A 19,756-nucleotide genomic window follows, 5' to 3' on the forward strand; every position below is an offset into this window, starting at 1 on the left:
TAAACGTTAATAAAAAAAATTAAAAAAAAAAAAAACTAAATAAAAGGACTGCCAGTGTCAGGTGTTAACAAGGATGGGAAGCCATTGAAATTCCAATCCGTTGCTGATTCGAGTGCAAAATGGTTCACCACGCGCCTGCTACATGGCCTCGAATTGCCACTCCTCAATACCTAAGGGAAATGAGTGCGTGTGTCCAGAAGTGCACAAATGTTCACAGTAACATTGTTCATAATAACCAAAGAAGGGAAACAGCCCAGTGCCCTTCAGTAGGCAAAGGATGCATTGCGGGTTATGCAATGTATTACTCTACAGCCGTGAAAAATAGTTAAGTTGCCGAGTCGTGCAACGCCGTGGATGGATTTCACAGATATTGAGTGAGAGAAGCCAGACACAGCATAATACATATTATTTGAATCCATTTATACGAAGTTCAGGAACAGCTAACCGATGTTTGTAAAAAGTCAGCAGAGTGGTTACATATAAAGGGGCATATGAACCAGGGAGGTGCCTGAGGGAGTCTTCTGAGGGGCTGGAAATGTTCTGCATCTTGATGTAGCACATCATCGAGCTCTACGCTTCATAGAAATGTACTTTTTGCACAATGTACATTTTAAAAATTAAAAACAACGATGCAGGCTTTCCCCGTGACCGTCTTCAGGCAGCTTGTAAATGCCCACGGGAGGAGCTGGAATGAGCACCGCAAATGGAAATGAGCAAACTTAGATGGATTCCAAGGTTCTTGGGCCAGTTCCCAGGCAAACTGGCCTCCAGGGGTGTGTTCCAGAAACCCGGAAGGGCTGTGTGCTTGTAAGGAGCAAAGCCACGGTGCGATACTCTGTAACATGTCTTGGTGTCTGACTTGCCTCCTGTCCACACAGCGGCAGAGACTGATCAACTCGGCAAACGGTGTGAGCAGCAAGCCGCTTCAGAACGGGAGACACGAAAATATCGAGAATGGGAATGTTCCCGTGGAAAACCCTGAGGACCCTCAGCGGCAACAGGAGCAGCAACCCCCACCCCCACCGCCACCCCCAGAGCCCGAGCCCGTTGAGGCTGCCTTCCTGTCCCCCTTCTCCGTGCCCGGTGAGTCCTGGGGTGCAGGGCCCTCGGGCTAAGCTGTGGTCTTCAGGAGGGAGGCCCGGACCCATGAGGAGCGGTGGGGGCGGGGCTGGTGTGAAGGGTCGACATCAGGTCACCGGGATTCTTTGGAGACACTTGATAAATATGTCCTAAGTATTGATGGATTAGCGCTGCAGTGAGACGCAGGCATGCCCGGTGTAGGGGAGCCTGTGTGCCACAGAGCACGTCGGCTGGAGACACGGAGTGGGGAGGGGTACCAGGAACCCCCAGTGACTGCACTTAAATGCCCAGGGCAACTGGTCTTTCCTTTGCAGTAAGAAAAAGCAGCCAGCACTGTTGTTTTTATGGACCTGCTCAGACTCTCCAACCCTACATTTGCTGGGACGGGACATTCTAAGGCCACAAATTACACCTTATACAGTTAAACCTTATACATCTGACGTCTCCTGCTCGTAAATAGGTCGGATCAGGCCACCGCTCTGCCCTAAGCCCTCAGCATTTTTCACCTCGCTGAGGTGTGATCTCTGAAGTTAGTGTCCTCTGACTGTCAGCTCCTTGCTGACCTCACCTCCTGCTCTTCTTCGTGTGCCCTCTGCTCCAGCCACACCGGCCTCCTCACCATCCTTCTTAGATACGCCCTACCTCAGGACCTTTGCACTTGCCGTCGCCAGAATGCACTTTCCCTCGTGGTCCGTAGGGCTTGCTCCCTCACCTTCTTCGGGTCTCTGTTTAAATGTCCCCTCCACAAAGGCAGGGATCTTTGTCTGTTTTGCTCATGCCTGACACACGGTAGGTGATTAGCAGGTGTCTCTCCAGTGAGTTCACGTACAAGAGGAGCCCCAAACACGCCCAGGGTACCTTCATCTTTAACCAAGTTTCTTCAAGTCCTAAATAGGAGACAAAGCCCCCCCCCCCCACCTTGGAGTTTTTATCTTGGCATCTGGTCATTCTGAAAGGCGGAAGAATTCCTTTTTTTTTTTTTTTTGTCCAGAACTTGATGTTTTTCTGAAAAGAATTCTGTGTTTAACATCAGGCTCACAGAGCACCTAATTTGGGAGGTGGCTCTGTGGAGAGAGAGGCTGTCCAGTCCCTCATCCCCATTTTCTGGGATGACTCTTGCCCCCAGGTAGATGGCTTGGGCCTACCCAGCTGCAATACTCTGCCACTGTGGTTTGTCTTTTCTCTTTTTTGAGAGAGAGAGAGCGAGAGACAGACAGACAGACAGTGTGAGCAGGGAAAGGGCAGAGGGAGGGAGAGAGACACAGAATCCGAAGCAGGCTCTAGGCTGTGAGCTGTCAGCACAGAGCCCGACGTGGGGCTCCAGCTCACGAACCGTGAGATCATGACCTGGGCCAAAGTCAGATGCTTAACCAGCTGAGCCCCCCAGATGCCCCCTTGTTTATCTTGAAAATAGAGCCCTTTGGGATCACAGGGCTGCCTCGGAGTTACTCGATGAGTGTCTCCAGGGTATGCCGATCACAGCTTCCCAGGGTCTCTTCCCAAAATTCAGGGTCTGGTTCTAAAACACAGACATTTCAAAGCCTGGCACGGGACCTGGGAATCAGCATTTTCACGCCTTCTCTGGGGGATTCGTGGGACCTGGCCAGACTAGAAATTGATGCTCTTGGTCAGTACCTCCCAGCCTTCTTTCACATTAAGGGCAGACCGGGAAAGTGAAATGTTTTTCCATCACTGAGGTCGCAGAGGGGCCCATCCCTGGGGTTCAGGCCTCCCCAGGTGTTCCTCTGCCGACCAGAAGGCTGAGGGGAACCGGGTCTCACACGTCCCTGACATGTCCACCCACCTGCTGGAAGACTCTGGGGGAGCAAGGGCTGTACTCAAGCGGCTTGTCTTGTGGCCTGTGGGTCACGCTGTGCTTGGGCGGGAGCTTGGCCCCTGGGGCTGGGTGTGGGGGTGCTGAAAGAATACGTCGTCTTCTCCAGATCCTGGGAACCTGTATCTGATTACCTGTTCGGACACACTGCAGGAGAGAAGATCTCATGGGGCAGGATCCCGGGAGGGCAGTGTGTCCACCCGGAGCAGAATCTGCTCCAGGTCCAATGAAGCGGGACAGGGCCCTGCCCCACCTAGAATTTTTCACTTCTGTGTTCATAAGAGGTCCAGACATAGGCCCGGAGCCTGGAACCCCAGCTACTCCCACACAGCCCTGCATCGTAACACTACCAGCCCACTTCCTCTCCCACATCCACACAGGGCAAGCACAGGGCCTCGGGGCTGCAGGCACCCCAGGGTTTCAGTTCTTCAGGGGCTGAGGACCAGATGCACTGGGGGCTGGGATGTGGTCACGCGGAGGGAGAGGCAGCCGAGGTCCAGCCAGCCTTTCCGGGGAGGAGCTACCGTTCCATGAGTCGTCTTCTCCAGTCCCAGGAGGTGGGTGACAGAGTCCCTGTTTTGCAGATATGGGGCCTGATGGGCCACAGCCACCACCCTTCATGGGCCACTTCATGGGGATCCTTGTCTGGACGTTGCCCACCGTCCAGGACTCTGCAGGAAACCAAAGAAGGGATATGTCCTTCTTGACAGCTGCCGTTGAGGCAGCCATACCACTCACCTCTCCATTTCCTCAAAACCTTGAGTTTGGCAGGATTGGGTGGGGTGAACCCCAAGGCCTGCTGTCCCTTCCTTGCTTTTGTACTGGGACCTGGCGCTTCTCAGAGAAGTGACTGCGGGGAATGGGATCTAGCTCCCTGTGCAGGACTCTGGGCAGGTCACGTCCTGGGCGAGATGGGGAGGGGGCCTCTGATGCTGCTATCTTGCCAGGGCTGGGGACCAGGGAGCTCCCGGGCTCTGTGCCCCAGTGAGTCCTCCCGCAGGGACCTCTGCCCTTCCTGGTGGCCCAGGGCTTCCTGTTACTCCACCTTCTTCCTCAAGCCAGAGGCTCCAGGACCTTCCCCAGGGCCCAGCTCGGGACAGAGCCAAGTGCAGGGAGCTTCCTGCCAGGGCTTGCCTGTCCTAGCCCTCAGGAACAGGCCTGGCTTCCTGTGTCCCTGCAGAAAGCTCTCTCCCCCTTTGTTTCCTCAGGGATGGATGTGTTTCTGGGTGTTGCCTTGGAAACCACAAGGTACTTCCTGCTCCTCCTCTTGCCCTCACCTCTGCCTCCTCTGAGGAGTGGGGGGTGGAAAGGGAGCTGTGTGGCTTTTGCCCATCCAGGTGTGTACAGCGGGCAAGGAGAAACGAGGCTCGTGTGGGGCAGAGGTTTGTAGGAACTTGGTGGGGCCCAGAGCCTCTGGAAAAGCCCACGTCTGGCTCCAGGCCCTTTGGCCACCCACTCTCGCTCACCTTGTTTTCAGTTCATCTCTGGTGGTCGCTTCACAATGATCTGGGGCTGGGGGCCGGCCCCAAGGGCACTTTACGGGCAGAGGGAGCTAGTGGGCTCCTAAGCTGGGCCCAGGAAGAGGTCATGGGCGAGCAGGGGTGTGGATGGGAGGAAGGGAGAAGCCATTCCTCTGGTCAGCTTGAAACCAGCCTAGCTGCGGTGTCAGGAATAAATCGAGGCCCACTGGTTCTGTTCACAGCTCTTCTGTGTCGTCAGGGGCAGCCTGGGAGGCAGGCTCTGGAATCCAGATGTCCTGGGTTCAAGTTCTGGTTCTACCACTCACCAGCAGGTAGCCCTGGCGAAGCTGTTTCGCCTCCCTAAACCTCTGTCCCTCAGTTACATTAACTGAGTTATAACTGAGTTATATCCAGCTTTTCACATCTTTCCCTGTTTGGACTACAAGCCATGTTCTGGAAAGGTCACAGGTGCCAGGATCCCTGGAGGCCGGGAGCTGCGGTCGTCCTGAGCGTCAGGGGGCACCTGCTGTGTGCCAGGAACCCAGCTCTGGGCACTTTGCAGATAAGACAGTGTTTCTTTTCAGTAGATATTTGCGTACAAGATGCTTGTGGGCTTTGGGGATGCAGGTGGGAACAGGACAGCCACGGTCTCTGTTCTTTAGGAGCTTATAGCTGTGTGGGGTAAGTCCAAGCAATTACTACGGGAAGCATTCCTTAACGCACCGCTGACAGGTGGAGGAGGGGCCCCAGCCTGTGGCCCCTGGCCTCTGCCGCCCCGCATGAGGGATCACTGGGCTTGTGGGTTGGAGCCGGAGACAGGCAGCAGCCGCCTGGCCCTGGTGCCCACCTGGCGGCCTTCATGCCCACCTGAGCTGCTGCTAATATTATATTGACATCAAATGTAGCCTTGTTCTTCCTACTCCGGGCTGCGGAGGCTGGTTAACAAGCTTCCCAGGCCAGCTGTTGGCTGGGGGAAGAGGAAGGGGAGAGAAGCTTTTTCTCCCATGGAAACTGGCCTGCAGCCTGGGAACTGCTCTGAAATTGCCAGCTGGTGACCGTGAGTCCCAGTCTGGCTGGGGAAAGCCCATCGTGCAGGCCGTTTGTGGTTGACTTGTGGTCTGTGAGGCCCCTGCTCTGTGGACCAACGGGACGCCTTTCTTCTGCCCCCGAAAGGGGAAGGGAGTCCCATCGTGTATACCGGGACACTGGCCACTGTTCTCACAGTGCTGGGGACTTGCTGGATGTCAGGCATGGAGTAAAAAGTCAGGGAACCAGGCTCTTAAGGGGCTTCTGTGTCCCCTGCCCTGTTCTAAGAACTTTCTGTGTGTTTTCTTTGATTTAATCTTCACGACGCATGAGGTGGGGACAGTTCTCTCCATTTTGCAAAGCAACGAGAGGCACAGAGAAGTGAAGCGACTGGCCCCGAGAGGCTGTGCGACTTCCCAAGCCACACAGCCATTAAGTGGGGAGCCCTCTTCCAGCCTCTGCCTCCCGAGCTGTGGACGCCATCACAGGCTGGTCCCCTGGGCAGCAGAGTCCCAGACCATGAGCCCCAGAGCTGTCATAGAGCAAGTAAATGGCCTCGGGTGCATATGTATCCTGGACCTACGAGGCAGTTGAGCGCCTGTCAGTGGAGAGACTAGGACGCAGGTGTGCCTTTCTGAAGTCCAGGGCCTTGATTGGTGCTGGAACAGTAACAGGAGGTAAAACTCACCAAGCGCTACAGTGGGCCAGGCAGGGCACTTGATGTATTAGCCCGTCGAGTCCACACGACAACCGGGAAGGTACGTGCTATCATCCCCATTTCCCATGTGAAGACACTGAGGCACAGAGAGGCTGTGTTGCTCAAGGTCTTCAGGAGGAGGGGGCAGAGCCAGGATTTGCACAGTGGCATTCGGACCCCAGACGCACTCGGGGGGGGGGGGGCGGTGGTGGCACGGTAACCCAACCAGCGAATTGCCAAATAATCTGTGGCAAGGAAACTGTTGAAACGAGCTGAATGACGGGCCTTTTGGGGACCTCACATGCTCTCATCAGGCCTTGGATGGCACGGCTGCACCTTCTCTTCCTTCAATATGGTAGAACTCAGCACAGGCGACCTGGAGGTTTCGGGACGCTTTTAGGGCTTACTCTTTCCCAACCCACCCCATCTTTCTCACTTCTAGGTGGCACTTGAGCAAGCTGTCCCGGCTGGGAGGAGAGCAGTCTATTTAGTCTTTTAAAGCCCTCTGTGTGTGTTTGGTGGGGGGGGGGGGGGTGCGTGCTGCAGAAATGGAGCTCTAGAAACCCATGGGCACGTTCTTGCTGCTGAGCTCCTTGGCGCATCCGTGAAAACGGTAGAGAAACCCTGGTGCCGTGCGCTCATTTACATGTGAAATTCCGCGCACGGTTCCCGTATGTTCCAGGCCCCCAGAGACACGGCTCTGTACGGTGGAAAGTCTCTTGTTCTTGCCTCTGTCTCAGGAGCCACCAGAGAAATGGTCTCGTAAGTCAGAGTCAGGATTTCAAAGGAGCGTCCGTGTCCTTCACCGCGAAGCCCTGAGGTGGTCTCCTCACAGCCCAATGAGAACAAACGCTGGCGGAGCATTTTTACTTTTTAGTGTAACAACTTTATCCTTTTTAAATCTTATCTCCGGTGTAATTAGCACAGTGTGATATTAGTTTCAGGTGTATAAGCTAGTGATTCAACAGTTCTATCCATTGCTCCGTGCTCCTCATGATGAAGTGTGTCTTTCACCCCCTAGAACAGCCGTATGGATACAGCGGTCGCTTACCATAGGATTCACACCTTTAAAGTATACAGCTGAGCGTCTTTTAGTATATTCACAAAGTTGTGTAGCCATCACTTCAATCCGTTTCGGAATATCTGTACCACCTCCAAAAGAAGCCCCTTTCCCCGTTAGCAATCATGCCCCATCCCCCCATCTCCTGGCAACCACTCCTCTGTCCCTTTGGAATTTATTCTGGACCTTTCATATGAATGGAATCATGTAGCATGTGGCCTTTTGTGACCGGCTGCTTTTACTACTTGGTGTGGTTTCAAGGTTTATCCATGTTGCTGTGAGTGCTAGCACTTTGTTCTTTTGAGTGGCTAAACGATCCATTGTATGGATTTACCACATTTATCTGCCAGTTGCTAGTCATTTGGATGTTTTCAGTTTCTGGCTTGTGGGTGGTTTATAAAAACAGATAACAGAGCATACTGGAGAAAGAGTCTCAATGGTTTTTTTTTTTTTTTTAATCTAATGAAAGTAATTTCCCTCCAGGTCTCTGTGATTAGTGACAGATGGTGTCTGAATACTGGGATTGAAAGGGATCTTAGGAGTTTAAGACCTATCTCCTCCTACAAAATGGGAAACTGAGTCCCAAAGAGGGGCAGGGGCTTCCCCAAGGGGCAGTCTTGAGCAGAAGGAACCAAACATCCAGGCACCTGCCCAGGAATCTGCTCCGTGATGTCCCTGCCTCCAGGCCAGGACAGAGCAAGTTGGGAGGTAGGAGGTGAAGGGGTCCAGGACCCATCAGCTGCTGGGGTCCCCAAGCCTCTGCAGATGCCAGCAACATGAAGCCCACCAGGCTCCCTTGCGCTAAAAAGGGAACCTTTTTTTTTTTTTTTTTTTTTTTTTTTTAAAGTAAGGACTTAGAGATACGTGGTGGATCCCAAGAGCACAGAAACCGTTGGAGACATGTCGGGTCTGGACTCAGGGCCTCAATGGATATCAGGATTCTTCCTGGCCCTTGTCTTCATTTCTTCACATGTGCCTCTCTTCTCCTTGCCTGCAGACTGGTCTTCTCAAATTCACTGCCCACGTGGCAGACTGTGGCCTCCCGTAGACCCCAGACCGACCCGTGACAGTTCCAGCCTCCCTAACTTAGCTTACTGGTGCTGTATCTGAATTCCACAGTCCTGAGAGAGAGAATTCCATTGGTCCAGAGGTCAGATGTCCACCCCTGGTCAGTCTACTGTGCTAGCCACCATGGCTTTGGTGGCCCCTAAGAAGGGTGGCCCTGAGCAGGAGGGTCTGGGCACATGCACGCCGGCATCCCTTGTTGGACCCATGACAGCTGCCTCTAGCGCTATCAGGAGATGGTGGCTGTAGCCCTTCTAGACGCAGGAAAACTAGAAGTTAACACAGAGGAGATGTAGGTGCCCTACGTGATCATGGGAAGGGCACTCTAGTCTGGACACCGGCCGTGACAATGGAGCCCACCCGCTGAGCCAGCTCCCACCGCCGCCACACCAGAATCAGGGCGGTGGGGAGCCAGGGTGTGACAGAGCTGCTGAGTTCAAGATCTTCCCATCAGAGCTGGGATCCAGGGACTGGGAGGCCGCTGCCACAGCTGTGCCTCAGCTCCCACAGCAACACGAACTGGACACTGGGACGATGGCCAGACCTCCGGACCGTCTCTGATGTCCACGCAGCTAGTGCCTGGGCACGGACGCCCTGTAGCAAATCCCAGTAATCCCCCGAGCCCTGCTTGACCAGAGTGCCTCTAAAGCAGTAGGAAGGCAGCCTGGCCCCGCCTCCACTCTTCTCACATGACGGACGCTCTTTTGAGTCCGGGACTGGAGCTGCAAGGGAGTCAGGGAGCTACCTCTGCGGACACTGGAGGGAGGTTAGAACGGGAGCGGAGGGCCGGCTCAGGACATCCACTTCCACGAGAGCCAAAGTGCAGCAGGGAGGAAAGCAGTAAACCCAGCGTTTACTGATGACTCAGACCGGACCTGCCAAGGAACGTGCATGGCTCTGTCTCTGGGAGACCGAGGGGGGGGCGGGGCCCCAGACTCTAGCTTCATCAGGCAGCTGCTCTGGCCCCAGCACTGGGCTCAGCACCTTATGTTAAGTACTTAGGGTACTGCCCAGCAGCCCTGCTGGTGGTTGGTGTTCGTCCCTATTTACCGAATGAGCGGACTGGGGCTCAGGAAGCTGCACACGGAAGAGGGGGTGCCACAGGTGAGGCCGGCACCCAGGCCTGCCCGACTCCAAAGTGCCGTCCTTTGGTGCCACTGTTGACTTGGGCCAAGAGGGCCTTCTGCTAAGGTGGCATGTCGGCCCTGAGCTGTAAGGGGCAGCAGGAAGGAAGGGGAGGGAGGAGGCTGGCTGCTGGGTCTGTGTGGTTTTCAAACACTGGGAACCACCAGCCCTGCTCTGTCCTTGTAGAGTGTGCAGAACGCTCAAGGCCAGAGGGTGTGCTGGTGGGGAGTGGCAGGCCAGCGAGTGTTCTGGACTCTCTTGGTGTTTCTGGGATTAGCGCGTCCCCTGTTTCGTGCTCCTGGGGCCTCCAAGTTCAGACGAGGCCCTCAGAGACTGGGCAATGAGCTCCGTACCTTGAGGGGGGTGAGGCCGAGGACTTACCACCATCTCCCGGAGGGGGACGTGGAGGCTCGGGGAGGCTGGGGGTCCACCCGCTGCCACATAGCAGAGACTGGGAACAGAACCACCCTCTCTGCTGGAAGTCTTGAGATCCCTGAAGCGGGGTCCAGAGCTGGCCCTCACTTGGGGTCTTCAGAATGAGGACGTTGGCACACCAACCCCAGACCTTCCGGCTCTGGGACCCCTTTACGTCCAGTCGCAGAGCTGGATGTGGAGCCTCCACAGGGCCGGGGTGGGGGCCCGGGGGTCTGTACCAGCCGAGGGAACTCAACCCCGCTTCTCCGTTACCACGTCTGTCCCCTGGCTGTGCCGGTGTTGGGGGATGGGGGAGACGGAGACCAGGCCAAGGTGGCTCCCTTGGGGAAGGACTCCACCCTAGGCTGCCAGGTACATCCTTCCTGGGCTTTGGGTCCCCGTGTGCCCAGCCTGCCTGCATCGTTGTGTCAGCCCTCAGCGGGACCTGCCTCTGACTTTGCTGAAGGCTGGTGTTTACTTCCTCATCCTCGCTTTCATTTTTCCCCTCCCTCCCAAGCCTCAGCGTGGCAGATCAGCTTGCTTGTGGTCCTGACCTCGTTTGCTTCCCATGCGGCCTCTCCTCGACCCTCTAGTGCCCTCAAGATCAAAACCCACCCTCCAGAAGTCAGGACGGGGTCATAAGAGGCTTCGGTGTCGGAATCCTGGGTCTGTCAGTTCTTAGCTGTGTGACCTCTGGCACGCTGCCGTAGCTCTCTGAGCCTGTTTTCTGTAAAAACACCCAGCCCGGTGCTTGGCAGCCGTACGCAATTAAGTGGAAGTTAATACAATTGTTAACATCAACAATAGCTAGCTAAGTTTAGTGTTCACTTGGCAACGAGTGTTATTATTTTTGTATGTTTTTTTTTTTTTTTGAGAGAGTGAGAACGTGAGTGGGGGAGGGGCAGAATCAGAACGAGGCTCCAGGCTCCAGCCTGTCTCGGGGCTCAAACTTGTGAATCGTGAGATCATGACCTGAGCTGAAGTCAGATGCTTAACTGACTGAGCCTCCCAGACGCCCCCCCCAGCACCGGGTGTTATTCTAAATACCTCACTTATGTTGGCTCATTTTTAGTTTTCCATAGTGCTGTGAGGTAGGAACCATGGTTCTCCCCATTTTACAGATGAGGAAACTGAAGATGCAGAGAGGCTTAATACTTTCCAAGTTCGCACAGCATATACCATAGCTGGGATTTGAACCTGGCAGTCTAGCCTCAGTTAATTATGGAGCTTCTATGCCCCTCAGAAAGCAAGCAATTCATTTATTTCTAATGTTTGTTTATTTTGAAAGGTGGGGTGGGGGGAGAATCCTAAGCAGGCTCTACACTGTCAGCACAGAGCCCTGTGCGAGGCTCGATTTCAGGAACCGTGAGATCATGACCTGAGCCAAAATCAAGAGTCAGATATTCAACTGACCGAGCCACCCAGGTGCCCCAGAAAGCAGTTAATTTAATGCTAAGTCTAAATATGGACGATATCTAAGTCTAAGGATAAAAATGTATTGAAAGCTAAAAATTGATTCTAAACTTCATTTGCCCCAAGGAATAAGAAAACTTTAATGGTTTCCTCTCCAGAGGACTTTTCTGTTTAGATCACAGCCATGAGCTAAGAGTTGAAGGCTCTAGATGGACAGCTGGTGGGTAGCAAAAGGATGTCCCCAGGCCTTGAAAGCAGGGAACTCAGGGCAGGCGAGCAATATAGTAGAAAGGACTGAGGATCTAAACTTTGAAGATCTGCTTTCAAGTCCTGGCACTACCTCTCGCTTTCTGAGATGTTTATGTCACTGAATTTCACCAAACCTCAATGTACTTAACCTGTGAAGTAGGGAGAATATCCCCCAAAAAGTTGATGTGAAGAACAGAGAGAGTGTGCATGCAAACCACCTCCAAGATGTGAAGACACAACACAAATTTGGGGTGACGGTGAGGTCAGTCATTGATCTAGCCTTGACCGTGCTTCACCTTCACCCCCTGCCTCTCCACAAAGGCCAGCCTGGAGGTCGCTGGCTGGGGAGGCAGAGTCTGGGGCTCCGCCTCTAGTTTTCTGTGAGATTGGGGGCAGTCTAGTAACCTTCATGGAACTTTGCTTTCCTCTTTATGAAATGGAGTTAAAATGAAATTTATGCTGGGAATGCAGGATTGGCTCAACGTATGAGAAAACAAGACACCACATTGTTGAAGAGGAAAAACATATGATCATCTCCATAGAGAAAAAGTGTTTGAGAAAATCCAACACCCTTTCTTTTTTTTTTTTTTTAAATTTTTTTTTTTTTACGTTTATTTATTTTTGAGACAGAGAGAGACAGAGCATGAACGGGGGAGGGGCAGAGAGAGAGGGAGACACAGAATCAGAAGCAGGCTCCAGGCTCTGAGCCATCAGCCCAGAGCCCGACGCGGGGCTCGAACTCACGGACCGTGAGATCGTGACCTGAGCTGAAGTTGGACGCTCAACCGACTGAGCCATCCAGGCGCCCCCCAACACCCTTCTTGATGGAAAAAAAAAACAAAAACACACACGTGACAAACTTGGGAATAGAAGAAAACTTAACCTGATAAAGGAGGTCTACAAAAACCCCATGGCTAATATCGTGCTTAACGGTGAAAAGACTGAAAGCTTTCCCCTTCAGATCAGGACCCAAAACCAAAATGTCACTCTCACTACTTCTATCCGACATTGTGCTGGAGCCTTTATTCAGGCAAACAGGCAAGAAAAAATAAAAGGCCTCAAGATGAGAAAGGAAATGTAAAACTATTCAGAGATAACATCTTGCATACGGAAAATCCTGAGGAATCCACCAAAAAACTGTAAATTTGCAGGATGCAAGAGCAATGTACAAATTTTAGTTGTATTTCTGTCCAGTAACCGTTAACCTGAAAGTGAAATTAAAACAATTTCATTTGTAATCGCATCAAACAGAATAAAATACTTAGGAATAAGTTTAACAAAGGTAGCATAAGAAGTGCATACTAAAAACTACAAAATATCATTGAAAGACCTCAACGATCTAGATTCCATGTTCTGGATAGGAAGATTTAAAATCTTTTAAATGAGGGGCGCCTGGGTGGCTCAGTCGGTTGAGCATCTGACTTTGGCTCAGGTCATGATCTCATGGTTCATGGGGTCAAGCCCCACATTGGGCTCTGTGCTGACAGCTTGGAGTCTGGAGCCTGCTTCAGATTCTGTGTCTCCCTCTCTCTCTGTCCTTTCCCTGCTCTCTCAAAAATAAACATTTAATAATTAAAAAAAATATATTTTAAATGACATAAGTCCCCAAATTGATCTTCAGATCCTGAACAATCAAAATCCCATCTCGCTTTTTTTGTTGTTGTTTGCAAGAAATTGGTGGGCTAATCCTAAAATTCATATGGGAATGCAGGAGACCCTGAATAGCCAAAACAATCTTGAAAAAGATCAAAGTTAAAGGACTCACACTTCCTGATTTTAAAATTTACCACAGGGGTGCCTAGGTACTTAGTCAGTTAAGTGTCCGACTCTTGGTTTCAGTTCAGGTCATGATCTTGCAGTTTATGGGTTCGAGCCCTGCATTGCCTGCTTGGGATTCTCTCTCTCTCCCTCTCTCTCTCTGCTCCTCTCCCATTTGTGCACTCTCACTGCCTCAAAATAAATAAACTTAAAAAAATTTACTACGAAGATGTAACCAAGACTAGTTCTAAAATAAGGGCAGAAGTGTAGATCAATGGAATAGAATTGAGAGTCTTGAAATACACCCGATGCTTTTAAAGTCAAGTAATTTTTGATAAGAGTGCCAAGATCGATGGGGAAAGAAGAGTCTTCAAATGGTGCTAGGAAAATAACCACAATAAAAAAAAAAAAGTGAAGTTGTATCCCAAACTCACGTCAAAATAATTCAATATGAAATAGAGACCTAAATGTAATAGCGAAAAATATGGAAGTCTTAGAAGAAAACATGTGTCCACATTCATGACTTTGGATTGGACCATGGATTCTTAAACCATAAGTAGCCAAAGAAAAGCATAAACTGCACTTCATCAAAATGTAAAACTTTTGTGATTTATAGGACACTGAACATGAGAAGACAACTCATAAAATGGGATAAAACATTTGTAAATCGTATTTCTGATAAGGATCTAGTATCTTGAATATATACAGAACTCTTGGAACCCACCACCAGAAAGACAACCTAATTTTTAAAATGGGCAGAGGAGTTGAATAGACAGTTCTCCAAAGAGGATGTACAAATAGTAAGTCCACGAGAAGATGCTGAACATTATTAGTCATCGGGGAAATGTAGATCAAAACTGCAGTGAAATACCCCTTCGCTAGAATGGCAAGGTTCAAAAGAGAAAGTGTGTTGGCAAGGATGCGGACCTATTGGAACCCTCACACGCTGCTGTTAGAAATGCCTAATGGTTCAGCCTCTTGGGAATTACTCTGTCAGTTCCTCAAAGAGTTAAACACAAAGTTACTATATGACGCAGCAATTCCACCCCTAGCTGTATGCCCAAGAGAAATGAAAACCTGTGCCCACACAAAAGCTTGTTCATGAATGTTCATAGCCTCAATCATGGTAGCCAAGAAGTAGAAACAATCCAAATATCCCATCAAGTGATGACAGGTAAGCATATGGTGTAGTCATACAATGGAATATTATTCGTCCATACAAGGGAAGGAAATACCGATACCTGCTACAACATGGATGAACTTTGGAAACACATGTAAGTGAAAGGCAGACACAGATAAATATTGTGATTCCATTTATATGGAATGTCCAAAATAGGCAAATCTATAGAGGCAGGTCAGTGGTTGCCAGAGTTTGAAGAGAGGAGGGGGAATGGGGCATGATTGCTGATGGGTACAGGGTTTCTTTTGGGAGTGATGAAAACCATGTGGAATTATATAGTGGTGATGGCTACACAGCTTCGTAATATACAAATACTAATTGTACGTTTAAATGGGTGAATTTTTAGTTTGTTAATTACATGCTGTTTTTCAATACGGAGTTCATCAGAAATGGTGGTTCCCAAAGTGTGGTCCCAGTACAAGCAAGGCACCTAGGATCTTGTTAGAAATGGAAATTCTTGGGTCCCCCATTCCAGACCTGCCAAGCCATTAGCTCTGGGGAGCATCTAAGGAGCTCTCCAGAGGATTCAGATTTAACCTCAAGTTTGAGGACCCCTGGTCTATGGCTACACTCCCTAGGTCGTGCAGACGCTCCCGGCCCCAGGGTTCGTGGACCTCTATCGTGCAGCGACACACAGCCCCACGTGCCACAAGTTAACCACTCCCTTAGTTGGCGTGTCTAGAGAACTGTCCAAATGAATGTGTTTGAAATTTTCATCAGCAATTGTATCCGTTCTCAATTTTTGCCTCCAGTATGATTAGCCATCTGTTTTGTTACAGTTCATTTTAAGGATTTTTGCCACATAATTATATTGTAATTTTCTACTTCAGAAGAAAAACCTGAGAGTTTAGTGACACAAACAGCTGCAGCCCTTCTTTCTCTTGTGTTTGCACGTCAGTTGGAGTCTGTGCAGAGCATCTCAGATGTCCCCGACATTGAACTTGAAGGAAAGGCAGTGGGAGCCAGCAGGGGCTGCTGCTGGTGGTGTTGGGGGAGATGTCCCGAGGCATAGACACTGCTGCATTACCGTTGCAGCTCCCTGCCCCCAAAAAACTCATTTCACCCATGAATCAGTCCAGACTCTTTTACTGTTAGAGAAACCCAGTTCAGGCTGGTTTGAGCCAAAAAGCCCATAGTGGCAAGTTCTCTGGGAGAATCTACCTTCAGGCAAAGCTGAACGTTGGGCTCAGATGGTTACAAGACACCGTCCATCTCCGGGCGGTGCTTTCCCTGGGGTGGCTCCATCCTTGGGCATCTTACAGAGATGTCTTCCAGCCGTCCAGGCTCCCATCCCATTGGGTTAATTCACTGCACAGGCTGTGCCCCTGTCTGAGTTAAACATTGCATTCAGCTGCATGTAACAGAAAATTCAAGTGACCGAACCTTCGCCTCAAGGGGTTCTTGTTACCTAACAAGAAAGAAGCCCTGAAGTTAGGGACTCGAAGTTAGTCTTGTAGCTCTAGCATATCGTCAGTGTCCCCTTTCTGTTCCTCCATCCTTAGTGGGTGGCTTTTGTCTTCAGGGTTGCCAGTTGCTCCTGCAACTCTGGTGTGTCCGTGTTTCAGCCAGGAACAAGGAGGAAGGACGGAGGGCAGAAGACACGTGTCACTAGTCTTGTCTCCTCAGGAAAATATTCACCTTTCTAGAAGCTCCATCGTGTGGACTTGCCCTTCCGTCTCGTTGCTAGCACCGTCTGTGACCCCTCCTACCCGCAGGAAAGCCTAGGAACTTAAGGTTTCTAGCTGGAAAATGTTGCACGCGTAATAGGATTCCTTTAATAAGAAGGAGGGGACGGTGGATATTAGAGGCAGCGATTCCCAGCAAAATCCCCGGGGTTGACACTCTAGTCGTGCGCCCAGCCCCAAACCTGTGTAAACCCCTCTGTGGAAAGGGTTGCTGTCTTGTTCACTGTTGGATTCCCACTACCGAGAATGGTGCCTAGCACAGAGAATGCACACACCAAGTATTTATGGGACACATGATCAGCCAAGCTTGAATCACACACCCACCCATAGAGGTAGGAGGTGGAGTCAGCCCTCCAAGCCACATGGGCTGATGTGGTAATGGGGGGTTGGCTCTCTAAAGGAACAGTAGCGTGCTGCTACCAGTAAAGGAATGGGTGCTGGCCAGTACAACCCAGAAGCACTCGAACTTGCTGATTTTTAGAGATTGCATACTACTAACTTATGCAGGAGCATACCTTTTATTCGCAAACTAACCAATCCAGATCCCAGTACTCTGAACCGCCACCTCTGTCTGCCTCTCCCACCCCACGAGGCAGTTTTCCTCTGCCCTGACCACCCCAGGGTCAAATACCAGATAATTAGAGATGGCCTTGACACCCAGAGCCTGCGGACATTATTCAAACTAGCCAATCCTAAGCCTTCCCACTGTACTGGCTCTTTCCCATGGAAATCCCAATAAAGGCTCCTGTCCAATGCTTTCCACCTGTTCCTTCTGTCTGCTGACCAACCCTGGTCCTTCCCCAGCGTGGCATGCCTCACCTCCTGTTGCTAGGGATCTGTGAATATAAAAACTTTCATATATAAAAAAAAAAAAACCATCATTTTTGTGCATCTTACCATACCTGATTAAAACCAATGCTAGGTGCATTTTAAAACACACTAGATCTGGATTTGGCAACATAACGTGTATTTGAGCACAGCCTTGAAGGCATTAAAGCAGAAAGAGTCTGTAGGACCTCAGTAGGGCTCGGGAAACTATGTTAAGCACACCCTCCACCCCAGGTGATATGGTTGTTCAGCAAGTCCTGAGAACGAATGATGTAGCCTCGTCCTCACTTTGCAGATGAGCGAGCTGGGGCCCAGCCTGGTGGACATGTCAGGAGACCACATCCTGGGGCAGGAGGCTGCGTGGTGAGCACAGAATTAAAACAAGGAGTGAGAAGCTTCCGGCCAGGGTAGCAGGATGAAAAACCCTTCCTACAGCAGGGCTGTTTCTGTCTTCACTGCTGCTTAGGACCCTTTGGCTACCAGAAACAAAAACCAGCTAGAGCCCCCCCCAAACAGGAAAGGGAAATTTCTGAGAAAGGTACATATGTGTTTTCCGGGGCTGGTGCAGGCGGGTCTCGGGACCAAGCAGGGCCAGGAAACATGATCAGGCAGGCCCCTTTCTACCTATCCCCCTTTTCTGCCTCTCTTTCAGCCCTTGCCCCTGAAACTTGATCCTTCTGCCTCTCCTACCCTCACTTCACAGTTTTGTCTCAAGTTCATCCTGGGAAGCAGACTCTGATTAACTCAGTCTGATAGAAACCACCCCTGGGGGGCGCCTGGGTGGCGCAGTCGGTTAAGCGTCCGACTTCAGCCAGGTCACGATCTCGCGGTCCGTGAGTTCGAGCCCCGCGTCAGGCTCTGGGCTGATGGCTCGGAGCCTGGAGCCTGTTTCCGATTCTGTGTCTCCCTCTCTCTCTGCCCCTCCCCCGTTCATGCTCTGTCTCTCTCTGTCCCAAAAAAAATAAATAAACGTTGAAAAAAAAAATTTAAAAAAAAGAAACCACCCCTGGGCCAGTGGCAGGCAAGAGCACAAATGTGACTGGGAGAAAATGCCTCCCCCCATCAGGATTGCTGTCACAGTTGTCCTAGGAATCTCGGTGAATCCGAATTCCCATGCCCAGCCACCCAGCAAGGCCTGGGCATTTCCAGGACATTTGCACCTCCTTTCCCCAATCAGGTGTGACTGGGTTCTCTGTCTCTATTCTGGTAATACATCCCCGTGACATGTCCTGTTCTCTCAGAGAAGTTGAGGAAATCCCATTTCATCAGCGTGATCTATAGAAATCCCCTCCTGGGAATAGAGGATTCTTTCAAATGACAATTCTTACATCTGCTCTGTGAGATTTTTTTTAAATTAGTTTTTATGTCAGATGGTCTTTTCCTCTTCTCGTCCCTATATCCTGGCTGGACCTTGGTTTCCCAATCATTTCTCATGTTTTGGACTCTGCCAAGGACACAAGAATGTAAGAATCCAGAAAGTCTTTGCCTGTGAGCAGCTTGCGCTCTGGCTTCAGAACTCATACAAGTGACCGTGACATCTGAGCCAACACCGAGAGCCATGGTGATAGCTCCCTACAATATCTGAAGCTGGGTCAGTATTTCACAGCCCCAGTGCACTGACAAGTACTGTCTTGTTCCCAAGCCCCCAGTTTGCTATCATCACCCCCATCTGAGGTCAGAAAAAGGGATTTGGGGGGACTGCTTGCCCTATGACCCAAAGCTGATGAGTTACCCAGCTGGATTTGAACCCGTGTCAGATGCCAGACCTTTTGCCCACTGCCTGTCTTGTCCCTGGCCTTTAACTATTGCACTTCAGCATACACAGCAATCTGGGAACAAAACGGTACATAAAGTGCTGAATTATGCAGTGCCAGCTATTAGAAAGTAGGACAGTGCATCACCTCCTGCTAATCGTATGCTCCAGGCTACTGCAGAAGGCACCAGAAGCTGCTAGCAGCCGTGTTTGCACCCTATCCTGGAAAGGTGTGGATGGTGGATTTGGGCAGTAAGGCCGCAGGTCAGCTTGGGTAGTTTCAGTAACTCACAAACATCTATGTGTTCTTAAAATTCAAAGCAGTTACTGTAGAAAGAGATCATGAGGGACTGAGCTAATGAAAGGTTTTCCAGAGGAGTCTGAATAATGGAGAGTGTGAAGACAGGTGGAAGGTGTATGTAGGATAGTGGGGGGGGGGGGCATAGCATGAGCACTCCACAGTTTTCCATATTTTGACCATGATCCACAGCAATAAGTATTTTACATACAGCCAACTATAAAAAGGAAGCAAATCTCATGGGATAATAGTTCATTCTTACTATAGATCAGAACTCTTAATGTTTACTTCTTTTAAAGAAAATGCCAGTTGCCACCCACTTAAGTTGATTTCACAATCCACCAATGGGTCTCATCCAACAGTTGAAAAAGCACAGAGCAGGTCTGATGGAGCATTGTTTTATAGAAAACAATGGTGGGTCGTGAGCTTGCCAGCTGGGTGGGGCCAGCTCAGGGTAGATGTCCAAACCAGATGTGAAACCCATCCCAGGCAGAAACACAACACAATGTTGTGTCTGTGAAAATAAGAAAACGACCTTTCTACTGTGGCATTTGTATAGATCTCCAAAGATGCGCCCGAGAATTTAAGTGTTCCGAGTTAACAGTTCCCTGAAGTGAATTCTTCCCCTAGACACGGAGTTTTGGTTCAGTTCTGGAGATGCCCTAGGCGTTCCCCAGCAGCCGAGATGACTTGGGGCGGGGGCTGATGAGGGAAGAGCCAGGAATTGTGGACAAACCAATCAGGCAGGAAACCTTTCTGCCCTTTGCACAAAGACCACAAGGCACAGAAAGGTGTATGTATGTATGTAGAGGAAGATCTGGGAAGACGAAT

General features: G+C 50.6%; 1 protein-coding gene across 2 annotated transcripts in view; it reads left to right on the forward strand.

The window, feature by feature from the left end:
* Positions 1-19,756, forward strand: part of SLC24A4 (solute carrier family 24 member 4) — a 170,153-nt gene that overhangs the window by 131,040 nt on the left and 19,357 nt on the right. For both annotated transcript variants that reach the window (XM_030319822.1, XM_030319823.1), the window contains exon 12: positions 879-1,083. In XM_030319822.1, the coding sequence (XP_030175682.1) occupies positions 879-1,083 (205 nt within the window). The remainder of the gene's footprint in view (positions 1-878; positions 1,084-19,756) is intronic.

Source organism: Lynx canadensis, chromosome B3, assembly GCF_007474595.2.
Source record: "Lynx canadensis isolate LIC74 chromosome B3, mLynCan4.pri.v2, whole genome shotgun sequence".
NCBI lineage: Eukaryota > Metazoa > Chordata > Mammalia > Carnivora > Felidae > Lynx > Lynx canadensis.